At 69.1% G+C, this 18247-nt stretch overlaps 2 protein-coding genes across 7 annotated transcripts in view; both read left to right on the forward strand.

The window, feature by feature from the left end:
- The window catches only part of LOC142049211 (purine nucleoside phosphorylase-like), a 9480-nt gene extending 2962 nt beyond the window's left edge, over positions 1-6518 (forward strand). Inside the window, exons 3-5 of the mRNA XM_075076675.1 lie at positions 212-399; positions 4458-4639; positions 5802-6518. Coding sequence (XP_074932776.1) covers positions 212-399; positions 4458-4639; positions 5802-6289 — 858 coding nt within the window. The 3' untranslated portion in view covers positions 6290-6518. The remainder of the gene's footprint in view (positions 1-211; positions 400-4457; positions 4640-5801) is intronic.
- Positions 6519-7335: 817 nt separating this feature from the next.
- LOC142049201 (protein NDRG2-like) lies at positions 7336-17403 on the forward strand. 6 transcript variants are annotated; one of them, XM_075076665.1, is made up of 16 exons: positions 7336-7438; positions 7589-7631; positions 10861-10969; positions 11072-11192; positions 12214-12276; positions 12406-12466; positions 13022-13108; positions 13206-13262; positions 13648-13742; positions 14815-14859; positions 14978-15029; positions 15463-15510; positions 15609-15644; positions 16147-16198; positions 16343-16381; positions 16934-17403. In XM_075076665.1, the coding sequence occupies exons 2-16, from the start codon at positions 7593-7595 to the stop codon at positions 17386-17388; spliced, it is 1359 nt and encodes a 452-aa protein (XP_074932766.1). In that variant the 5' UTR covers positions 7336-7438; positions 7589-7592; the 3' UTR covers positions 17389-17403. The 6 variants fall into 6 exon arrangements, with proteins under 6 accessions (XP_074932766.1, XP_074932767.1, XP_074932768.1 ...); XM_075076666.1 differs by having other exon boundaries at positions 10864-10969; XM_075076667.1 differs by lacking the exon at positions 16343-16381.
- The last annotated feature ends 844 nt before the right edge of the window (positions 17404-18247 follow it).

Below are 18247 nucleotides of genomic sequence, written 5' to 3' on the forward strand. Positions count from 1 at the left end.
GAAGCCATCTTGGTTGCTAGGGCGGCCATGTTAGTTGTTAGGGCGGCCATGTTTGTTGCCAGGAAGCCATCTTGGTTGCTAGGGCGGCCATGTTTGTTGCCACGGGGCCGTGTTGGTTGCCACGGAAGCCATTTTGGGCATCCCCCGGTGCCGCCCCCCACCCCCACCCCCACCCCCCACACCCCCACCCCCCCGGCCGCCCCCCAGCCAGGCTCCCCCGCAGGTGGTGGTGCCGGTGCGGACGCTGGCGCTGGCGGGCGCCCACACGCTGGTGCTGACCAACGCCGCCGGCAGCCTCCGGCCCGCGCTGGGGCCCGGCCACCTCCTCGTCATCCGTGACCACATCGACCTGCCCGGCCTGGCCGGCCGCAGCCCCCTCGCCGGGCCCAACGACGACAGGTCGGCCCCGGGACCCCCAAACCCCCCTCCCGGGACCCCAAACCCCCCTCCCGGGACACCCCAAACCCCCCCCGGGACCCCAAAACCCCCCCGGGACCCCCCAAAACCCCCCCCCCCGGGACCCCCCAAACCCCCCCCGGGACCCCAAACCCCTCCCCGGGACCCCCAAACCCCCCCCGGGACCCCAAACCCCCCCCGCGACCCCCCAACCCCCCCCCGGGACCCCCGACCCCCCCCGGGACCCCCCGACCCCCCCCCGGGACCCCCCAAACCCCCCCCGGGACGCCCCAAACCCCCCCCGGGACCCCCCAAACCCCCCCCGGGACGCCCCAAACCCCCCCCCGGGACCCCCAAACCCCCCCCGGGACGCCCCAAACCCCCCCCGGGACCCCCCGACCCCCCCCCGGACCCCCAAACCCCCCCCGGGACGCCCCAAACCCCCCCCCGGGACCCCCGACCCCCCCCGGGACCCCCCAAACCCCCCCCCGGGACCCCAAACCCCCCCGCGACCCCAAACCCCCCCGCGACCCCCCAAACCCCCCCCCGGGACCCCCCGACCCCCCCCGGGACCCCCCGACCCCCCCCCGGGAACCCAAACCCCCCCCGGGACGCCCCAAACCCCCCCCCGGGACCCCCAAACCCCCCCCGGGACCCCCAAACCCCCCCCCGGGACCCCCCAACCCCCCCGGGACCCCTCTAACCCCTCCGGGACGCCCCAAACCCCCCCCGGGACCCCCCAAACCCCCCCCCGGGACCCCCCGACCCCCCCCCGGGACGCCCCAAACCCCCCCGGGACGCCCCAAACCCCCCCCCGGGACCCCCGACCCCCCCCCGGGACCCCCCAAACCCCCCCCCGGGACGCCCCAAACCCCCCCCGGGACGCCCCAAACCCCCCCCGGGACCCCCCAACCCCCCCCCGGGAACCCCAAACCCCTCCCCGGGACCCCCAAACCCCCCCGGGACCCCAAACCCCCCCCGCGACCCCCCAAACCCCCCCCCGGGACCCCCCGACCCCCCCCGGGACCCCCAAACCCCCCCCGGGACGCCCCAAACCCCCCGGGACCCCCCAAACCCCCCCCGGGACGCCCCAAACCCCCCCCGGGACCCCCAAACCCCCCCCGGGACGCCCCAAACCCCCCCCGGGACCCCCCGACCCCCCCCGGGACCCCCAAACCCCCCCCCGGGACGCCCCAAACCCCCCCCCGGGACCCCCCGACCCCCCCCCGGGACCCCCCAAACCCCCCCCCGGGACCCCAAACCCCCCCCGCGACCCCCCAAACCCCCCCCCGGGACCCCCAAAACCCCCCCGGGACCCCCCGACCCCCCCCGGGAACCCAAACCCCCCCCGGGACGCCCCAAACCCCCCCCCGGGACCCCCAAACCCCCCCGGGACCCCCCAAAACCCCCCCCGGGACCCCCCAACCCCCCCCGGGGACCCCTCTAACCCCTCCGGGACCCCCCAAACCCCCCCCGGGACCCCAAACCCCCCCCCGGGACCCCCCGACCCCCCCCGGGAACCCAAACCCCCCCCGGGACGCCCCAAACCCCCCCCCGGGACCCCCAAACCCCCCCGGGACCCCCCAAACCCCCCCCCGGGACCCCCAACCCCCCCCGGGACCCCTCTAACCCCTCCGGGACGCCCCAAACCCCCCCCGGGACCCCCCAAACCCCCCCCCGGGACCCCCCGACCCCCCCCGGGACGCCCCAAACCCCCCCGGGACGCCCCAAACCCCCCCCCGGGACCCCCGACCCCCCCCCGGGACCCCCAAACCCCCCCCGGGACCCCCCAAACCCCCCCCGGGACGCCCAAACCCCCCCCGGGACGCCCCAAACCCCCCCCGGGACCCTCCAAACCCCCCCCGGGAACCCCATACCCCTCCCCGGGACCCCAAACCCCCCCGGGACCCCAAACCCCCCCCCGCGACCCCCCAAACCCCCCCCCGGGACCCCCGACCCCCCCCCTGGACCCCCCAAACCCCCCCGGGACGCCCCAAACCCCCCCCGGGACCCCCCAAACCCCCCCCGGGACGCCCCAAACCCCCCCCGGGACCCCCAAACCCCCCCCGGGACGCCCCAAACCCCCCCCGGGACCCCCCGACCCCCCCCCGGGACCCCCAAACCCCCCCCGGGACGCCCCAAACCCCCCCCCGGGACCCCCCGACCCCCCCCGGGACCCCCCAAACCCCCCCCCGGGACCCCAAACCCCCCCCGCGACCCCCAAACCCCCCCCCGGGACCCCAAACCCCCCCCGGACCCCCCGACCCCCCCCCGGGAACCCAAACCCCCCCCGGGACGCCCCAAAACCCCCCCCCGGGACCCCCAAACCCCCCCGGGACCCCCCAAACCCCCCCCCGGGACCCCCAACCCCCCCCGGGACCCCTCTAACCCCTCCGGGACGCCCCAAACCCCCCCCGGGACCCCCCAAACCCCCCCCCGGGACCCCCCGACCCCCCCCCCGGGACGCCCCAAACCCCCCCCGGGACCCCCCAAACCCCCCCCCGGGACCCCCGACCCCCCCCCCGGGACCCCCCAAACCCCCCCCCGGGACGCCCCAAACCCCCCCCGGGACGCCCCAAACCCCCCCGGACCCCCCAAACCCCCCCCGGGAACCCCAAACCCCTCCCCGGGACCCCCAAACCCCCCCGGGACCCCAAACCCCCCCCGCGACCCCCCAAACCCCCCCCCGGGACCCCCCGACCCCCCCCCGGGACCCCCCAAACCCCCCCGGGACGCCCCAAACCCCCCCCGGGACCCCCCAAACCCCCCCCGGGACGCCCCAAACCCCCCCCCGGGACCCCCAAACCCCCCCCGGGACGCCCCAAACCCCCCCCGGGACCCCCGACCCCCCCCCGGGACCCCCAACCCCCCCCGGGACGCCCCAAACCCCCCCCGGGACCCCCGACCCCCCCCCGGGACCCCCCAAACCCCCCCCCGGGACCCCAAACCCCCCCGCGACCCCCCAAACCCCCCCCGGGACCCCAAACCCCCCCCCGGGACCCCCCGACCCCCCCCCGGGAACCCAAACCCCCCCCGGGACGCCCCAAACCCCCCCCGGGACCCCCAAACCCCCCCCGGGACCCCCCAAACCCCCCCCGGGACCCCCGACCCCCCCCCGGGACCCCCCAAACCCCCCCCGGGACCCCCCAAACCCCCCCCGGGACCCCCCAAACCCCCCCCCGGGACCCCCCGACCCCCCCCCGGGACGCCCCAAACCCCCCCCGGGACCCCCCGACCCCCCCCCGGGACCCCCGACCCCCCCCCGGGACCCCCCAAACCCCCCCCCGGACGCCCCAAACCCCCCCCGGGACGCCCCAAACCCCCCCCGGGACCCCCAAGCCCCCCCGGGAACCCCAAACCCACCCCCCGGGACCCCCAACCCCCGCCCCGGGACCCCCCAAACCCCCCCCCCGGGACCCCCGACCCCCCCCCGGACCCCCAAACCCCCCCCCGGGACCCCCAAACCCCCCCCGGGACGCCCCAAACCCCTCCCGGGACCCCCAAACCCCTCCCCGGATCCCCCAAACACCCCCCGGGACCCCCCAAACCCCTCCCTGGATGCCCCAAACCCCCCCCGGGACGCCCAAACCCCCCCCGGGTCCCCCAAACCCCCCCCGGATGCCCCAAACCCCCCCCCGGGTCCCCAAACCCCCCCCCGGGACCCCCAAACCCCCCCCGGGACCGCCAAACCCCTCCCCGGGACCCCCCAAACGCCCCCAGGGACCCCCAAACCCCCCATATCCAACCCCAACCCCCCATATCTGAACCCAACCCCCTATATCTGACCCCAAACCCCCCATATCCGACCCCAAACCCCATATCCGACCCCAAACCCCCATATCCGACCCCAACCCCCCATATCTGACCCCAACCCCCCATAACCGACCCCAACCCCCCATATCCGACCCCAAACCCCCCACATCTGACCCCAAACCCCCATATCCGACACCAAACCCCCCATATCTCACCCCAATCCCCCCATATCCGACCCCAACCCCCCATATCTGACCCCAACCCCCCATATCTGACCCCCACCCCCCCGTGCCCCCCGTGCCCCCCAGGTTCGGGCCCCGCTTCCCGGCCATGGCGGGCGCCTACGACGCGGGGCTGCGCCGCCTGGCCCTGGCCCTGGCCCCCCCCGAGCTCCACGCCCGCCCCGGCGTCTACTGCGGCGTCGGCGGGCCCAGCTACGAGACGGGGGCCGAGTGCCGCCTCCTGCGGCGCCTGGGGGCTGACGCCGTCGGTGAGTGCCCCCCCCCCCCCTTCGGGACCCCCCGGGGACCCCCGAGTCCCCCCTGGGCTTGGGCCGCCCCAAACGGCTCCAAAAGGGGGTAAACATGCTAAGAACATAAGAACATGGTTAGGACATGCTAAGGACACGCGTAGGGCATGCTTTAGGACATGCTAAGGGCAAGCTGGGGGTGTTAAGGGGGGTGGATCTGAGTTGTACGTGCAGAACACGGTAAGAACATGGGAAGAGAGGGGAAACGGGCCTAGGACATGGGAAGAGAGGTGAGACATGCTTAGGACATGCTTAGGACACGCTAAGAGCAAACTGGGGGTGTTAAGGGGGTGAATCAGGCTTTTATATATAGAACACGCTAAGAACATGGGAAGAGAAGGAAACAGGCTTAGGACATGCTAAGAACACGCTAAGGACATGCTAAGGGCAAATTGGTTGTGTTTAAGGCGGGTGAATCAGGGTTACATAGAGAGAACACGCTAAGAACATGGGAAGAGAGGGGAGACACGCCACGGACGTGCTTGGGACAGGCTAAGGGCGTGTTAGGGACACGCTAGGGAGACGCTAAGGACACGCTAAGGGCAAAGTGGGGTGTTAAGGGCAGGGTGAGCCAGGCTTTTATATGGAACGTGCTAAGAACATGGGAAGAGAGGGGAAACACGCTAGGGACACGCTGAGGACATGCTAGGGACACGCTAAGGACATGCTAGGGACACGCTAAGGACATGCTAGGGACATGCTGAGGACACGCTAGGGACACGCTGAGGACATGTTAAGGACATGCTAGGGACACGCTGAGGACACGCTAGGGGCACACTAGGGACACGCTAAGGACATGCTAGGGACATGCTGAGGACACGCTAGGGACACGCTGAGGACATGTTAAGGACATGCTAGGGACACGCTGAGGACATGCTAGGGACACGCTAAGGGCACGCTAGGGACACACTGAGGACACGCTAGGGGCACGCTAGGGGCACGCTGAGGACACGCTAGGGGCACGCTAGGGACACGCTGAGGACACGCTAGGGGCACGCTGAGGACTCCCAGCGTGTCAGTGGGGCTCCCTCAGGCCCCCCGAAGCCGCCCGCAGACCCCGGGGGGGGGGGCGGGGGGGGGGGAGGGGGTCCCCGCGTGCCCTGAGCGCGCGGCGGCCCCGCAGGCATGAGCACGGTGGCGGAGGCGTCGGCGGCGCGTCACTGCGGGCTGCGCGTGCTGGGGCTGTCGCTCATCACCAACGCGGCGCCGGGGGACGACGAGGACGAGGACGAGGAGGGGGAGGGGCAGGGGGAGGGGGGGGAGGGGCGGGCGCCCCCCCCCGGGCACGAGGAGGTGCTGGCGGCCGCCCAGGCCGGGGCGCGGCACCTGCGGACCCTCCTGGCGGCCCTGGCCCCGCGCCTGGCCCGCCCGAGCCCCCGCACGCCTAGGGCACGCCTAGGGCACGCCTGGGCCACGCCTGGGGCACGCCGAGGGGGCGGGGTGTGGGGCGGGGCCTCGCGGGGGCGGGGCGTCTCGGTCCCGCCTACGTCCCCTCTCCGTCCCGCGCCGGTCCTGTGTCGATCGCGTGTCCATCCCGTGTCGATCCCGTGTCGATCCCGTGTCGATCCCGTGTCGATCCCGTGTGTCCATCCCACGCTGGTCCCATGTTGATCCCGTGTCAATCACATGTCAATCGCATGTCAATCGCATGTTGATCCCGTGTCCATCCTGTGTTGATCGCGTGTCCATCCCACACGGGTCCCGTGTTGATCTCGTGTCAATCGCATGTCAATCACATGTTGATCCCGTGTCCATCCCACACTGGTCCCATGTTGATCCCGTGTCAATCCCACGTTGATCCCGTGTCAATCACATGTCAATCACATGTCGACCCCGTGTCCATCCCACACGGATCCCATGTTGATCCCGTGTCAATCACATGTCAATCGCGTGTCCATCCCACACCGGTCCCGTGTCGATCCCGTGTCCATCCTGTGCCAGTCCCGTGTTGATCCCGTGTCAATCCATGTTGGAGCCATGTCAATCCCATGTCGATCCGTGTCCGTCCCGTGTCCGTCCCGTGTCGGCCCAGCCAATCCCGGCCGGCCCCACCACCCCCCCCCCGCGTCGAGCCACGCCCGTCACGTGACGTCAGCCTGTGCCTTCCCCTCCCCCACCCCCCCACCCCCCCCAATGAACCGCGGGCATTAACCCCCCCTCCCCCACCCTTAATCCACCCCGCCCCCACCCGGTAATTAAAGAGCATGCATAATTAATGAGCCACGCCCACTTAACCTCCGCCCCCGCCCCCCCGTGCCGGCCAATCGGCGGCCGCTTGCGCACGAGTTGGGTCGTTGTGGCCCCGCCCCCATCCCCGCCCCTCCCCCACCCCCCGCCCCTCCCCCCCCCGGCGCCCCCTCGTTATGCAAATGAGCCCGGGGGGCTCCTGGCCCCGCCCCCCACGGCGGCGGCAGCGCGCGGGCGGGGGGCGGGGCTTAGCGAGCGCCGCCGCCTGATTGGGCGGGGGGGGTGGGGGAGGGGCGGGAACGCCCGGTGTCCGGGAATGGCCCTTCCCCTCCCCCCTCCCCCCCCTTCCTCCTTCCTGGCTATTTATAGCCCCGCCCCTCCCCCCACGCCCCGCCCCTCCCCACGGGGCCCGTTCGGGGGGCCGGGGCGAGCGGCCGGACTCCGGGGCCCCCCCATGGGGGTGGGGGGAGGGGCGGGGTTGCCCCTCCTCCCCTCCCCCACCGGCGTGGGGGGAGGGGCGGGGCGTGGGGTGGGGGAGGGGTTGTTTTCGGCAAAGGCGAGCGAAGGTGGCAGGTAGGGGCCGCCCGGCCGCGGGGGGCCCCCGCCCCTCCCCCCACCCCGGCGCGCGCGGGACCCCCCCCCATGCGGGGGAGGGGGAGGTGGGGGAGGGGTCGTGACCTCTGACCCCCCCGCCCCTCCCCCCCCCCCCCCCCCCCGCGGCAGGGTTATGGAGTTCCAAGAGGCCGCCCCTCCCCCCGAGGTCAAGGTGAGACCCCTCCCCCACCCCGCCGGGCCGCCTGGCCCCTCCCCCACCCCCCCAACCCCCCCCCCAGGGCCTGCGGGGGGGGAGGGGGGGAGGGAGCGGGTTTGGGGCCAAACGGGGAATTTAGGAGGGAAACGAGGGATTTTGGGGCCAAACGAGGAAATCTGGGAGGAAAATGAGGAATTTGGGAGGAAAACGGGGGATTTTGGGAGGGAAACAAGAAACTTAAACATAAATGAGGGGATTTGGGAGGAAATTGAGGAATTTGAGTGGAAAACGGGGATTTTGGGAGGAAAAAGTGGAATTTAAATGTAAAATGAGGAATTTGGGAGGAAAACAGGGAAGTTTGGGGCCCAAAAGGGCGAATCTGGGGGTAAAACAGGAGTTTGGGAGGAAATGGGGAAATTTAGGGGAAAGGGGGGATTTTGGGGGCCAAACGGGCAAATCTGGGAAGAAAATGAGGAATTTGGAGGAAAAAGGGCATTTGGTGGGGAAACAAGGGATTTTGGGGCCAAATGAGGAAATCTGGGAGGAAAAGGAGGAATTTGGGAGGATATTGGGGAATTTTGGGGGCCAAAAGTGCAAATTTGGGAGGAAAATGAGGAAATTAAATGTAAAATGAGGAAATTGGAGGAAAATGAGGAATTTGGGTGGAAAATGGGGGATTTTGGGAGGAAAAAGGGAAATTTTAGGAGGAAAATGGGGAATTTAAATGTAAAATGAGGAATTTGGGAGGAAAACAGGGAATTTTGGGGCCAGAAGGGCGAATTTGGGGGTAAAATAAGGAATTTGGGAGGAAAATGGGGAAGTTTGGGTGGAAAATAGGGAATTTTGGTGGCCAAAAGAGGAAATTCGGGAAGAAAATGAGGAATTTGGTAGGAAAACAGGATTTGGTGGGGAAATGAGGGATTTTGGAGCCAAATGAGGAAATTTGGGGGGTAAATGGGAAATTTTGGAGGAAATTGGGGAATTTTGGGGCCCAAAGGGCAAATTTGGGAGGGAAACGAGGAACTCTAAACGTAAAATGAGGAAATTGGGAGGAAATTGAGCAATTAGGGGGGAAAATGGGGGATTTTGGGAGTAAAACAGCAGTTTGGGAGGAAAATGGGGAAATTTAGAGGAAAGTGGGGGATGTGGGGGGCAAAATGGGCAAATCTGGGAAGAAAATGAGGCATTTGGGAGGGAAACAGGGAATTTTGGGGGCCAAAAGGGCAAATTTGGGAGGAAAATGGAGAAGTTTGGGAGGAAAATGAAGACTTTGGGACGAAAATGGAGGAATTTGGGGCCCAAAACAAGCAAATCTGCAAAGAAAATGAGGAATTTCGGACGGAAATGGGGAGGTTTGGGAGGAAAATGGGGGATTTTGGGGGCCAAAAGGGCAAATTTGGGAGTGAAGTGCAGAATGTAGAAATAAAATGAGCGTTTGGGGAGGGAAAAGGGGGAATCTAGTGGAAAACGGGGACGTTTGGGGCCAAACAGCCAAATTTGGGAAGAAAATGAGGAATTTGGGAGGAAAACGGGGATTTCAGGGGCTGAGTTGAAGAATTTGGGAGGAAAAGGGGGAATTTAGAAGTAAAATGAGGAATTTGGGAGGAAAAAGGGGAATTTGGGAGCAAAATGAAGAACTGGGGGGGGGAATGGAGGAATCTGGGGCCGAAATAGGCAAATCTGCAAAGAAAATGAGGAGTTTTGGAGTAAAATGAGGAATCTGGGAGGAAAATGGGAAAGTTTGGAGGAAAACGGGGGGTTTTGGGTGTCAAATTGGCAAATTTGGGGCAAAATGGGGCATTTGGGGGGAAATTGAGGGATTCTGGGGGGAGAAATGGGCAGATTTGGAAGGAAACGGGGTGTTTTGTGGGTGAAATGAGCAAATTTGGGGCACAACGTCCCGTTTTGGGGATAAACGGGCAGTTTGGGGGTAAAAAGGGCAGATTTGGCTCGGAACAGGCGAATCGGGGGTTAAAACGGGCAATTTAAGGCAAAATGGGCAATTTTCAGTCAAAAACGGGCAGTTTTGGGGCAGAGGTGCCGATTTTGGGGCTAAACGGGCAATTTTGGAGCAGAGCAAGTAATTTGGGGGCAAAATGGGGAATTTCGGGGCCAAAGGACTAATTTCAGGGGAAAACAGGTAATTTCAGTGTAAAACGACCGATTTTGGGTCAGAACTGACCTGTTTGGGGTTAAAAAGGGAATTTTAGGGCCAAAAGGGTCAAATGGAGGCGGGACAAATGGGTAATGTTGGGTCAAAAAGCTCAATTTTGGGGTCAAAGGGGAATTTTTAAATGCAAACGAGCAGTTTGGGGCAAAAGAGCCCCGTTTCGACGCAAAACGGGCAGTTTTTGAGGGGGAAACGGGGAATTTTGGTTAAAAATCAGCGATTTTGGGGCAAAAGGGATTATTTTTTTCAGGCGAATCAGGCAATTCCGGGGCAGAATGAGCAATTTGGGGGCCAAAGGGCCAGTTCGGGGTTAAAATGGGCAATTTGGCCTCAGAATGGGCAATTCTGGGGGCAAAATGGGCAACTTTGGGGCCGAAAGACCGATTTTGGTGGCAAAATGGGCAATTTTGGGGCAGAAAGGCCAATTTTGGTGGCAAAATGAGCAATTTTGGGGCCGAAAGGCTGATTTTGGGGGGGGCAAAATGGGGATAAAGAAGCAGTTTTCAACTAAAGCAGTCCTTTTGGCGGGTAAACGGGTCATTTTGGGTCAAAACGAGCAATTTCGGAAGCTAAAATGAGGAATTTAGAGCAGAAGGGAAAATTTTGGGGGCAAAACGGGCAAATTTGGGCCAAATGCCAAATTTAGGGGTGAATGGACAATTTGAGGGGGGCAAAATGGGCCAAATTTGGGGGAGGGGAGAGACCGATTTGGGGGGTAAACGGGGCAATTTGGGCCGGAACGGGTAATTCGGGGCTGGATGGGCGATTTTTGGCCAAATTTTAGGGCAAAACTGGGCAATTTTGGGGCCGGAATGGGTCATTTGGGGTGAAAATCAACCCATTTTGGGGGCACAAGGGGTAATTCGGGGGGGGGGGGGGGGGGGTAAACGGGCAGTTTGGGGTCGGGCGGGGCCAGTTGGGGCGGGGCCGGGTGAGGAATTTGGGGCCAAAATGGGCGATTTGGGGGTGAAAAATCAGCCCGTTTTTGCGGCGGGGGGGGGAACGACACGATTTTGGGGGCGCAGTGGGGGGGTGGGTGCCCTCCCCTGACCCCCAACCCCCCCTCCCCTCCAGCAGGGGGCTGTGTTGGAGACCCCCTTCGGGGCCGTCAACGTCACCCTGGTGGGGTCGCCCCGCCCCGGCCGCCCCGCCCTCCTCACTTTCCCCGATGTCGGCCACACCCGTGAGTCCCCTCCCCCCCCCCAGCCCCCTTCGCCCCCGGATGTGGGGGGTGCCCCGCCCCGCTGCCGGGGGTCCCACGGCCTCGCCCCTCCCCCCCCCGCAGATGCCTCGTGCTTCGCCCCCCTCTTCGCCCACCCCGAGATGCAGGAGATCGTCAAGAACTTCCTGGTGGTTCACGTGGACCCGCCCGGAATGGAGGAGGGTGCCCCGCCCTACCCCGCCGGGTTGGTCGCCCCTCCCCCCACAACCCCTCCCACCCCCCCCTCAACCTCCGCCTGCCCCATTGAACCCCCCCCTCCCAGCACCCCCTGCTGCCCCATCGACCCCATTTACCCCCCCGTTGACCCCCCTTGACCACTGTTGACCCCCCATTGACCCCCGTTGACCCCCCATTGACCCCATTGACCCCCTGTTGACCCCCCTTGACCCCCGTTGACCCCCCATTGATGCCCCCTTGACCCCCCTTGACCCCCGTTGACCCCCCATTGACCCCCGTTGACCCCATTGACCCCCCATTGACCCCCGTTGACCCCCATTGATGCCCCATTGACCCCCGTTGACCCCATTGACCCCCTGTTGTCCCCATTGACCCCCCATTGACCCCCGTTGACCCCCATTGACCCCCCGTTGACCCCTGTTCACCACTGTTGACCCCCTGTTGACCCCCCATTGACCCCATTGACCCCCCCTTGACCCCCCGTTGACCTGTGAGCCCCATTGTGACCCCATCGACCCCCCGCCCGACCCCTTGTGCCCCATCTGGATCCCCCGTTGACACCGCCCCCCATGCCATGGCTTGACCCCGTTGACCCCCCGACCCCGTTGACCCTCCCCAGCGACCCCTTTGACCCCCCACTGACCCTGCTGACCGCCTGTTGACCCCCCAGTGACCCAGTTGAACCCCACATTGACCCCTTTGACACCCCACACACCCCACTGACCCCACAATGACCCCGTTGGCCCCCCATTGACCCCACAATGACCCCATTGGCCCCCCAATGACCCCCAATGACCCTGTTGACCCCCAATGACCCCCCAGTGACCCCCAGTGACCCCCAGTGACCCCCCAGTGACCCCCGTGACCCCCAGTGACCCCCAGTGACTCTCCAATGACCCCATTGACCCCCATTGACCCCACCATGACCCCGTTGACCCCCAATGACCCTGTTGCCCCCCCAATGACCCCCATTGACCCCACCATGACCCCGTTGACCCCCCCTGACCTTTGACCCCGCCCCCCCCCAGCTACCAGTACCCCTCACTGGAGCAACTGGCCGAGATGATCCCCTGCATCCTCCAGTACCTCAAGTGAGTCGGGGGGCGCCCCACGGCGGGCGGGGGGGTGAGAGGGGGGAGGAGGGGACCCCTCCCCCCACCTCGCCCCATAGCGGGGGGGGGAGGCCCAGATTGACCCAGCCCTGTCCCCTCCCCCGCCAGCATCGCCAGCATCATCGGCATGGGGGTGGGGGCCGGCGCCTTCGTCCTGGCCAAATTTGGGGTGAGTGGGGTGGGGGGGGGCTTGGGGGTGCACTTGGGGGTCCTTGGGGGTTCTTGGGGGGCTGGGGGGGGTCCTTGGGGGGTCCTTGGGGGGCTGGGGGGTCCTTGGGGTCACTGGGGGGGCTTTGGGGGGGACTTGGGGCTCTTGGGGGGGCACTTGGGGGTCCTTGGGGGGCTTGGGGGGGGTCCTTGGGGGGCTTTGGGGATCCTTGGGGGGCTGGGGGGTCCTTGGGGCGCTGGGGGGGGGGCTTTGGGCAGTTGGGGGGTCCTTGGGGGTCGCTGGGGGGGCTTTGGGGGAGACTTGGGGGTCTTGGGGGTGTCCTTGGGGGGCTTTGGGGGCTGTGGGAGGGTACTTGGGGGGTGGGGGGGCTCGGGGGTCCTTGGGAGGTCCTTGGGGGGGATCTTTGGGGGGGGCCTTGAGGGGGGTTGGGGGCTGGGAGAGGGTTTGGGGTGTCTTGGTTGGGAGCCTGGGGGTCGCCGTGGGACGGGGTGGCCGTGGGTCGCCGTGGGTCGGGGTGGCCGTGGGTTGCCGTGGGTCACCCCCCAGCACCCACAGCTGCTGCACCCCGAGGCCGTCGAGGGACTGGTGCTCGTCAACATCGACCCCCACGCCAAGGGCTGGATGGATTGGGCGGCCCACAAGGTGGGCGGGGCTGGGGGCGGGGCTGAGGGGTGCCACCATGGCCCTGTGGGGCCCTGTGGGGCGCTGTGGGGTGCTATGGGTCAATGTGGGTCTGCAGCTGTCAGGACTGACGTCGTCGACCACCGAGATGATTCTGGCCCATCTCTTCACCCAGGTGGGGCCGGGGGTCCCAGGGGGCACTTGGGGGGCTGGGGGGGGGCAGTTATGGGTCCCGGGGGGGCACTTGTGGGGATGTGGGGGAATTTATGTGTCCCGGGGAGCACTTGGGGGGCGGGGGGGGCAGTTATAGATCCCGGGGGGGAACTTGGGGGGCTGAGGGGGCAGTTATGGGTCCCGGGAGGGCACTTGGGGGGCTGGGGAGGTGGTTATGGGTCCCGGGGGGGCACTTGGGGGGCTGCGGGGGGCGGTTATGGGTCCCAGGGGGGGCACTTGGGGGGCTGGGGGGGGCGGTTATGGGTCCCGGGGGACTCTTGGGGGGCTGGGGGGGCAGTTATGGGTCCTGGGGGCACTTGGGGGTCGCAGCGGTTTCTGCCCCCCAGGAGGAGCTGGCGGCCGCCCCTCCCCCAGTGGTGCAGGGCCGGGAACGTCTGGGGGCGACGCCCAACGCGCCCCTGCTGTGGGGCATGTACAACAGGTGGGCACTGGGGGAGCGCTGGGAGGGACTGGGGGGGCACTGGGAGGGCACTGGGGGAGCGCTGGGAGGGACTGGGGGGGCACTGGGGGGCACTGGGAGGGCACTGGGGGATACTGGGGGGGCACTGGGGGGGCGCTGGGGGGGCACTGGGAGGGCACTGGGGGGATACTGGGGGGACACTGGGAGGGCACTGGGGGACACTGGGAGGGCACTGGGGGGACACTGGGGGGGCACTGGGGGGACACTGGGGGTCACTGGGGGGCACTGGGGGGCACTGGGGGGCGCTGGGGGGCACTGGGGGGACACTGGGAGGGCACTGGGGGGGCACTGGGGGGACACTGGGAGGGCACTGGGGGGCGCTGGGGGGCGCTGGGGGGCACTGGGGGCACTGGGAGGGCACTGGGGGGACACTGGGAGGGCACTGGGGGGCGCTGGGGGGCGCTGGGGGGCACTGGGGGGGCACTGGGGGGGCACTGGGGGGCGCTGGGGGGCACTGGGGGGCACTGGGGGGCACTGGGGGACACTGGGAGGGCACTGGGGGGGCACTGGGAGGGCACTGGGGGGACACTGGGAGGGCACTGGGAGGGCACTGGGGGGGCACTGGGGGGGCACGGGGGGGCACTGGGGGATACTGGGAGGGCACTGGGGGGCACTGGAGGGCACTGGGGGACACTGGGAGGGCACTGGGGGGGCACTGAGGGGCACTGGGAGGGCACTGGGGGGCACTGGGGGGGCACGGGGGGGCACTGGGGGGCACTGGGGGACACTGGGAGGGCACTGGGGGGGCACTGGGGGGCACTGGGAGGGCACTGGGGGGGCACTGGGGGGCACTGGGGGGGCACTGGGAGGGCACTGGGAGGGCACTGGGGGACACTGGGGGGGCACTGGGGGGGCACTGGGAGGGCACTGGGGGGGCACTGGGGGGGCACTGGGGGACATTGGGGGGGCACTGGGGGGGCACTGGGAGGGCACTGGGAGGGCACTGGGGGGGCACTGGGGGGGCACTGGGGGGCACTGGGAGGGCACTGGGGGGGCACTGGGGGGCACTGGCACAATCTGGGACCCCCCCCAGCCGCGGGGACCTGGGCCTGGAGCGCAGCGGGGCCGGGAGCCTCCGGTGAGTGACCCGCGACCTCTGACCCCGCGACCCCCTCGCGACCCCCCCGGCACTTGCCGGTCCCTCCCCCGTTGCCCCTTGACCCCGGGTGACCTTTGACCCCTCCCCTCCCCCCCAGCTGCCCCGTCCTGCTGGTGGTGGGTGACAACGCCCCGCACGAGGATGCCGTGGTGAGTGGGGGAGGGGCGTGCGACGTCACCCACCCAGTGATGTCACAACCCCTCCCCGTAATGCCACACCCGCTGGTGATGTCACACACCCCCCCCCAGTGATGTCATCAGTTCCCTGGTGAAGTCACACCCCCCCATGACACCCTGCCCCTGGATGAAGTCACACCCCCCCTTGGGTGATGCCCCGCCCCCTGGATGATGTCACCCCCCTTGGGTGATGCCCCGCCCCCTGGATGATGCCCCACCCCTCGGATGATGTCACACCCCTGGTGTTGCCCCGCCCCCAATGATGTCACACCCCCCGTTGGCTGATGCCCCGCCTCTGGATGATGTCACACCCCCACCCTGCTGCTGCCCCGCCCCGATGATGTCACACCCCTGGGTGCTGCCCCGCCCCCCGATGACATCACCCGGTGCCGCCCCGCCCCCGCAGGTGGAGTGCAACGCGAAGCTGGACCCGACCCAGACGTCCTTCCTGAAGGTGACCTTTGACCCCTGACCCCGCTGAGCCCCGCCCCCGCCCCAGCCACGCCCACCCTCACCTCCCCCCCCCCCCCCCTTTCTGGGGGGCTCTTGCAGATGGCGGACGGCGGGGGGCAGCCCCAGCTCACCCAGGTGAGGGGTCGCGCAGGGTCACGGGGGGTCATGGGGGTCACGGGGGTCACGGGGGTCATGGGGGGGTCACGAGGGGTTGTGGGGGTGGGGGTGGTCAGAGGTTCCTGGGGTCACGGGGGTCACAGGGTCACGAGTGGTCACAGGGGGTCACGGGGGCACGGGGTCACAGGAGGTCACGGGGTCACAAGGGGTCACGCGGGGTCACAGGGGGTCATGGGGGGTCACAGGGTCATGGGGGTCATGTGAGGTCACAGGGACACGTGGTGTCACAGGGGGTCACGGGGGTAGCACGGGGTCACGGGGGGTCACGGGGGTCACAGGGGGGTCAGAGGTCACGGGGGGGCGTCACAGGCTTCGGGGCAGGGGGGGAGGGGGCAGCATCAGAAGGGACGGGGGGTGGGGGGGCCGCTCAGGACGGGGGTGTGGCCTCGGGGAGAGGGGGGGCGTGGCCCGCGCGGTGGGCGTGGCCGTGACCCCGCCCCCGGCCCCGCCCCCCCCGCAGCCGGCCAAGCTGACGGAGGCCTTCAAGTACTTCGTGCAGGGGATGGGCTACGGTGAGTGCGGGCGCGTGGCTGCTCACGGGGCCCACGGCGAGCCGTGGGGGGCTCGTCCCTGGGCGGGGGGCTCGTGACTAGGCATGGAGGGGTAACTACCCCCCCCGGGCATCCCCTCCCCCCCCCCGCCCCTCCCCCTCCCAGTCCCCCACGTCCTGGACCGGAAGCGGAGCGTAGGGCCAGGTAGGGAGTGATGCCATCGGTGAGGTCACGCATGAGCTCACCCCCCCCGCCCCCCCCCGCCCCCGCTCACGTGTGATGTCACCGACCCCCTCCCCCACACACGCCCCCCCCCCCCCGCCTTGTCAAGTCACGTGTGATGTCACCAACTCCTGCTCCCTAATGGCGGGGCGTGGCTGCAGGGAGGGGGCGTGGCCTGACAGAAGGGGCGTGGCCCGGACTCTCCCCACTAACCCCACTGAGGGGGGCGTGGCCTGGGCAAAGAGGGCGGGGCCTGGGGAGGGCGGGCACAGTCTGACATCATGGGGCGTGGCCCAGGTCCCGCCCCCCCCCCCACTTCGCACTAACCCCCACCGGAGGGGCGTGGCCGGGACAAGGGCGTGGCTTTAGGGTTGTGGGCGTGGCCGGGGGTGGTGGGCGTGGCCTGAGCTCCCGGCCCCCCTCCCCCTTCACTGGCAGGGTAGGGGTGTTGGTGGAGGGGGCGGGGGAGGGCGTGGCCGGGGAGGGCGTGGCCGGGGAGGGCGTGGCCCTGACGAGGCCCCTCCCCCCCGGCAGTGGCGGCGGCGGCCATGACGCGCCTCTCCCGCTCCCGCACCTCCTCCCTGTGCAGCGAGGCCGAGCGGGGGCGGAGCCGCACCCTGTCACGGGGCGAGGCCGGGGGCGCCCCCCCCCGCCCCCTGAGACCCCCCGGGGACCCCCCAAACCCCCCCCCGGGACCCCCCAACCCCCCTGGGACCCCCCAACCCCTCCCCCGCCCCCTGAGACCCCCCAAACCCCCCCCGGGACCCCCAACCCCCCTGGGACCCCCCCAACCCCTCCCCTGCCCCCTGAGACCCCCCGGGGACCCCCAACCCCCCCCGGGGACCCCCCAACCCCCCTGGGAACCCCCAACCCCTCCCCGACCCCCCCAATTCCTCCCAGACCCCCCCCCTCGGGACCCCCCCAATACCCTCTCTATGACCCTCCCCCCACCCCCAAGGACCCCCCAACCCCGCCCCCCCACCCCCTGAGACCCCCTCGGGTTCCCCCCCAACCCCCCTGAACCCCCCCAGACCCCCCAACCCCCCCCGGACCCCCCCAATACCCCCCCAACCCCCCAATTGCTCCTAGCCGCCCCCAACGACCCCACTCGACCCCCCCCCACCCCCCACCAAGGACCCCCCAGGACCCTCATGAAACCCCTCACTCCCCCACCCCCGACCCACCCCCCTCCTCAAACCTATGACCTTTGCCCCCCCGTGACCTCTGACCCCGCCTTAACACCGGAAGTGACCTTTAGCCCCGCCCCCACCCCCCCCCCCGGGCAATAAAGACCCTGCGGAGCCGCTGCCCCGAGTGTCTGTGCCTGCCCTGGGGGGGCACTTGGGGGGCTGGGGGGGGTCGGTTATGGGTCCCGGGGGGGCACTTGGGGGGCGGGGGGGGGGCCGTTATGGCCACTTGTGTGGCTGGGGGGGGGCGGTTATGGGTCCCAGGGGGGCACTTGTGGGGCTGAGGGGGGCGGTTATGGGTCCCAGGGGGTCACTTGGGGGGCTGAGGGAGGCGGTTATGGGTCCCGGGGGGGCACTTGGGGGGCTAAGGGGGGGCAGTTATGGGTCCCAGGGGGGCACTTGGGGGGCTAAGGGGGGGGCAGTTATGCGCCCCAAGGGGGCACTTGTGGGGCTGCGGGGGGCGGTTATGGGTCCCGGGGGGGCACTTGGGGGGCGGGGGGGGGGAGGTGTGGGGCTGGAGGCTCCATAGGGGTGGGGGAGGCCATGTTGGGTGCTATGGAAGAGGCCTCCCCACATTCCCGTCACGCCGCTGGCCAATCACGGCGTGGGAGGACGCAAGTTGGCCAATCATGGCAATGGAGGACTTGAGTTGGCCAGTCAC

Source organism: Phalacrocorax aristotelis, chromosome 34 (assembly GCF_949628215.1).
Source record: "Phalacrocorax aristotelis chromosome 34, bGulAri2.1, whole genome shotgun sequence".
Taxonomy (NCBI): domain Eukaryota; kingdom Metazoa; phylum Chordata; class Aves; order Suliformes; family Phalacrocoracidae; genus Phalacrocorax; species Phalacrocorax aristotelis.

Coding starts and splice junctions, on each gene's coding strand:
- LOC142049201 (XM_075076661.1), top strand. CDS start 10,122: ATGGGCAATTCTGGGGGCAAAATGGGCAACTTTGGGGCCGAAAGACCG. Junction 12,467..13,021: donor TCGTCCTGGCCAAATTTGGG/GTGAGTGGGGTG, acceptor CAGCACCCACAG/CTGCTGCACCCCGAGGCCGT. Junction 13,743..14,814: donor CTGTGGGGCATGTACAACAG/GTGGGCACTGGG, acceptor GACCCCCCCCAG/CCGCGGGGACCTGGGCCTGG.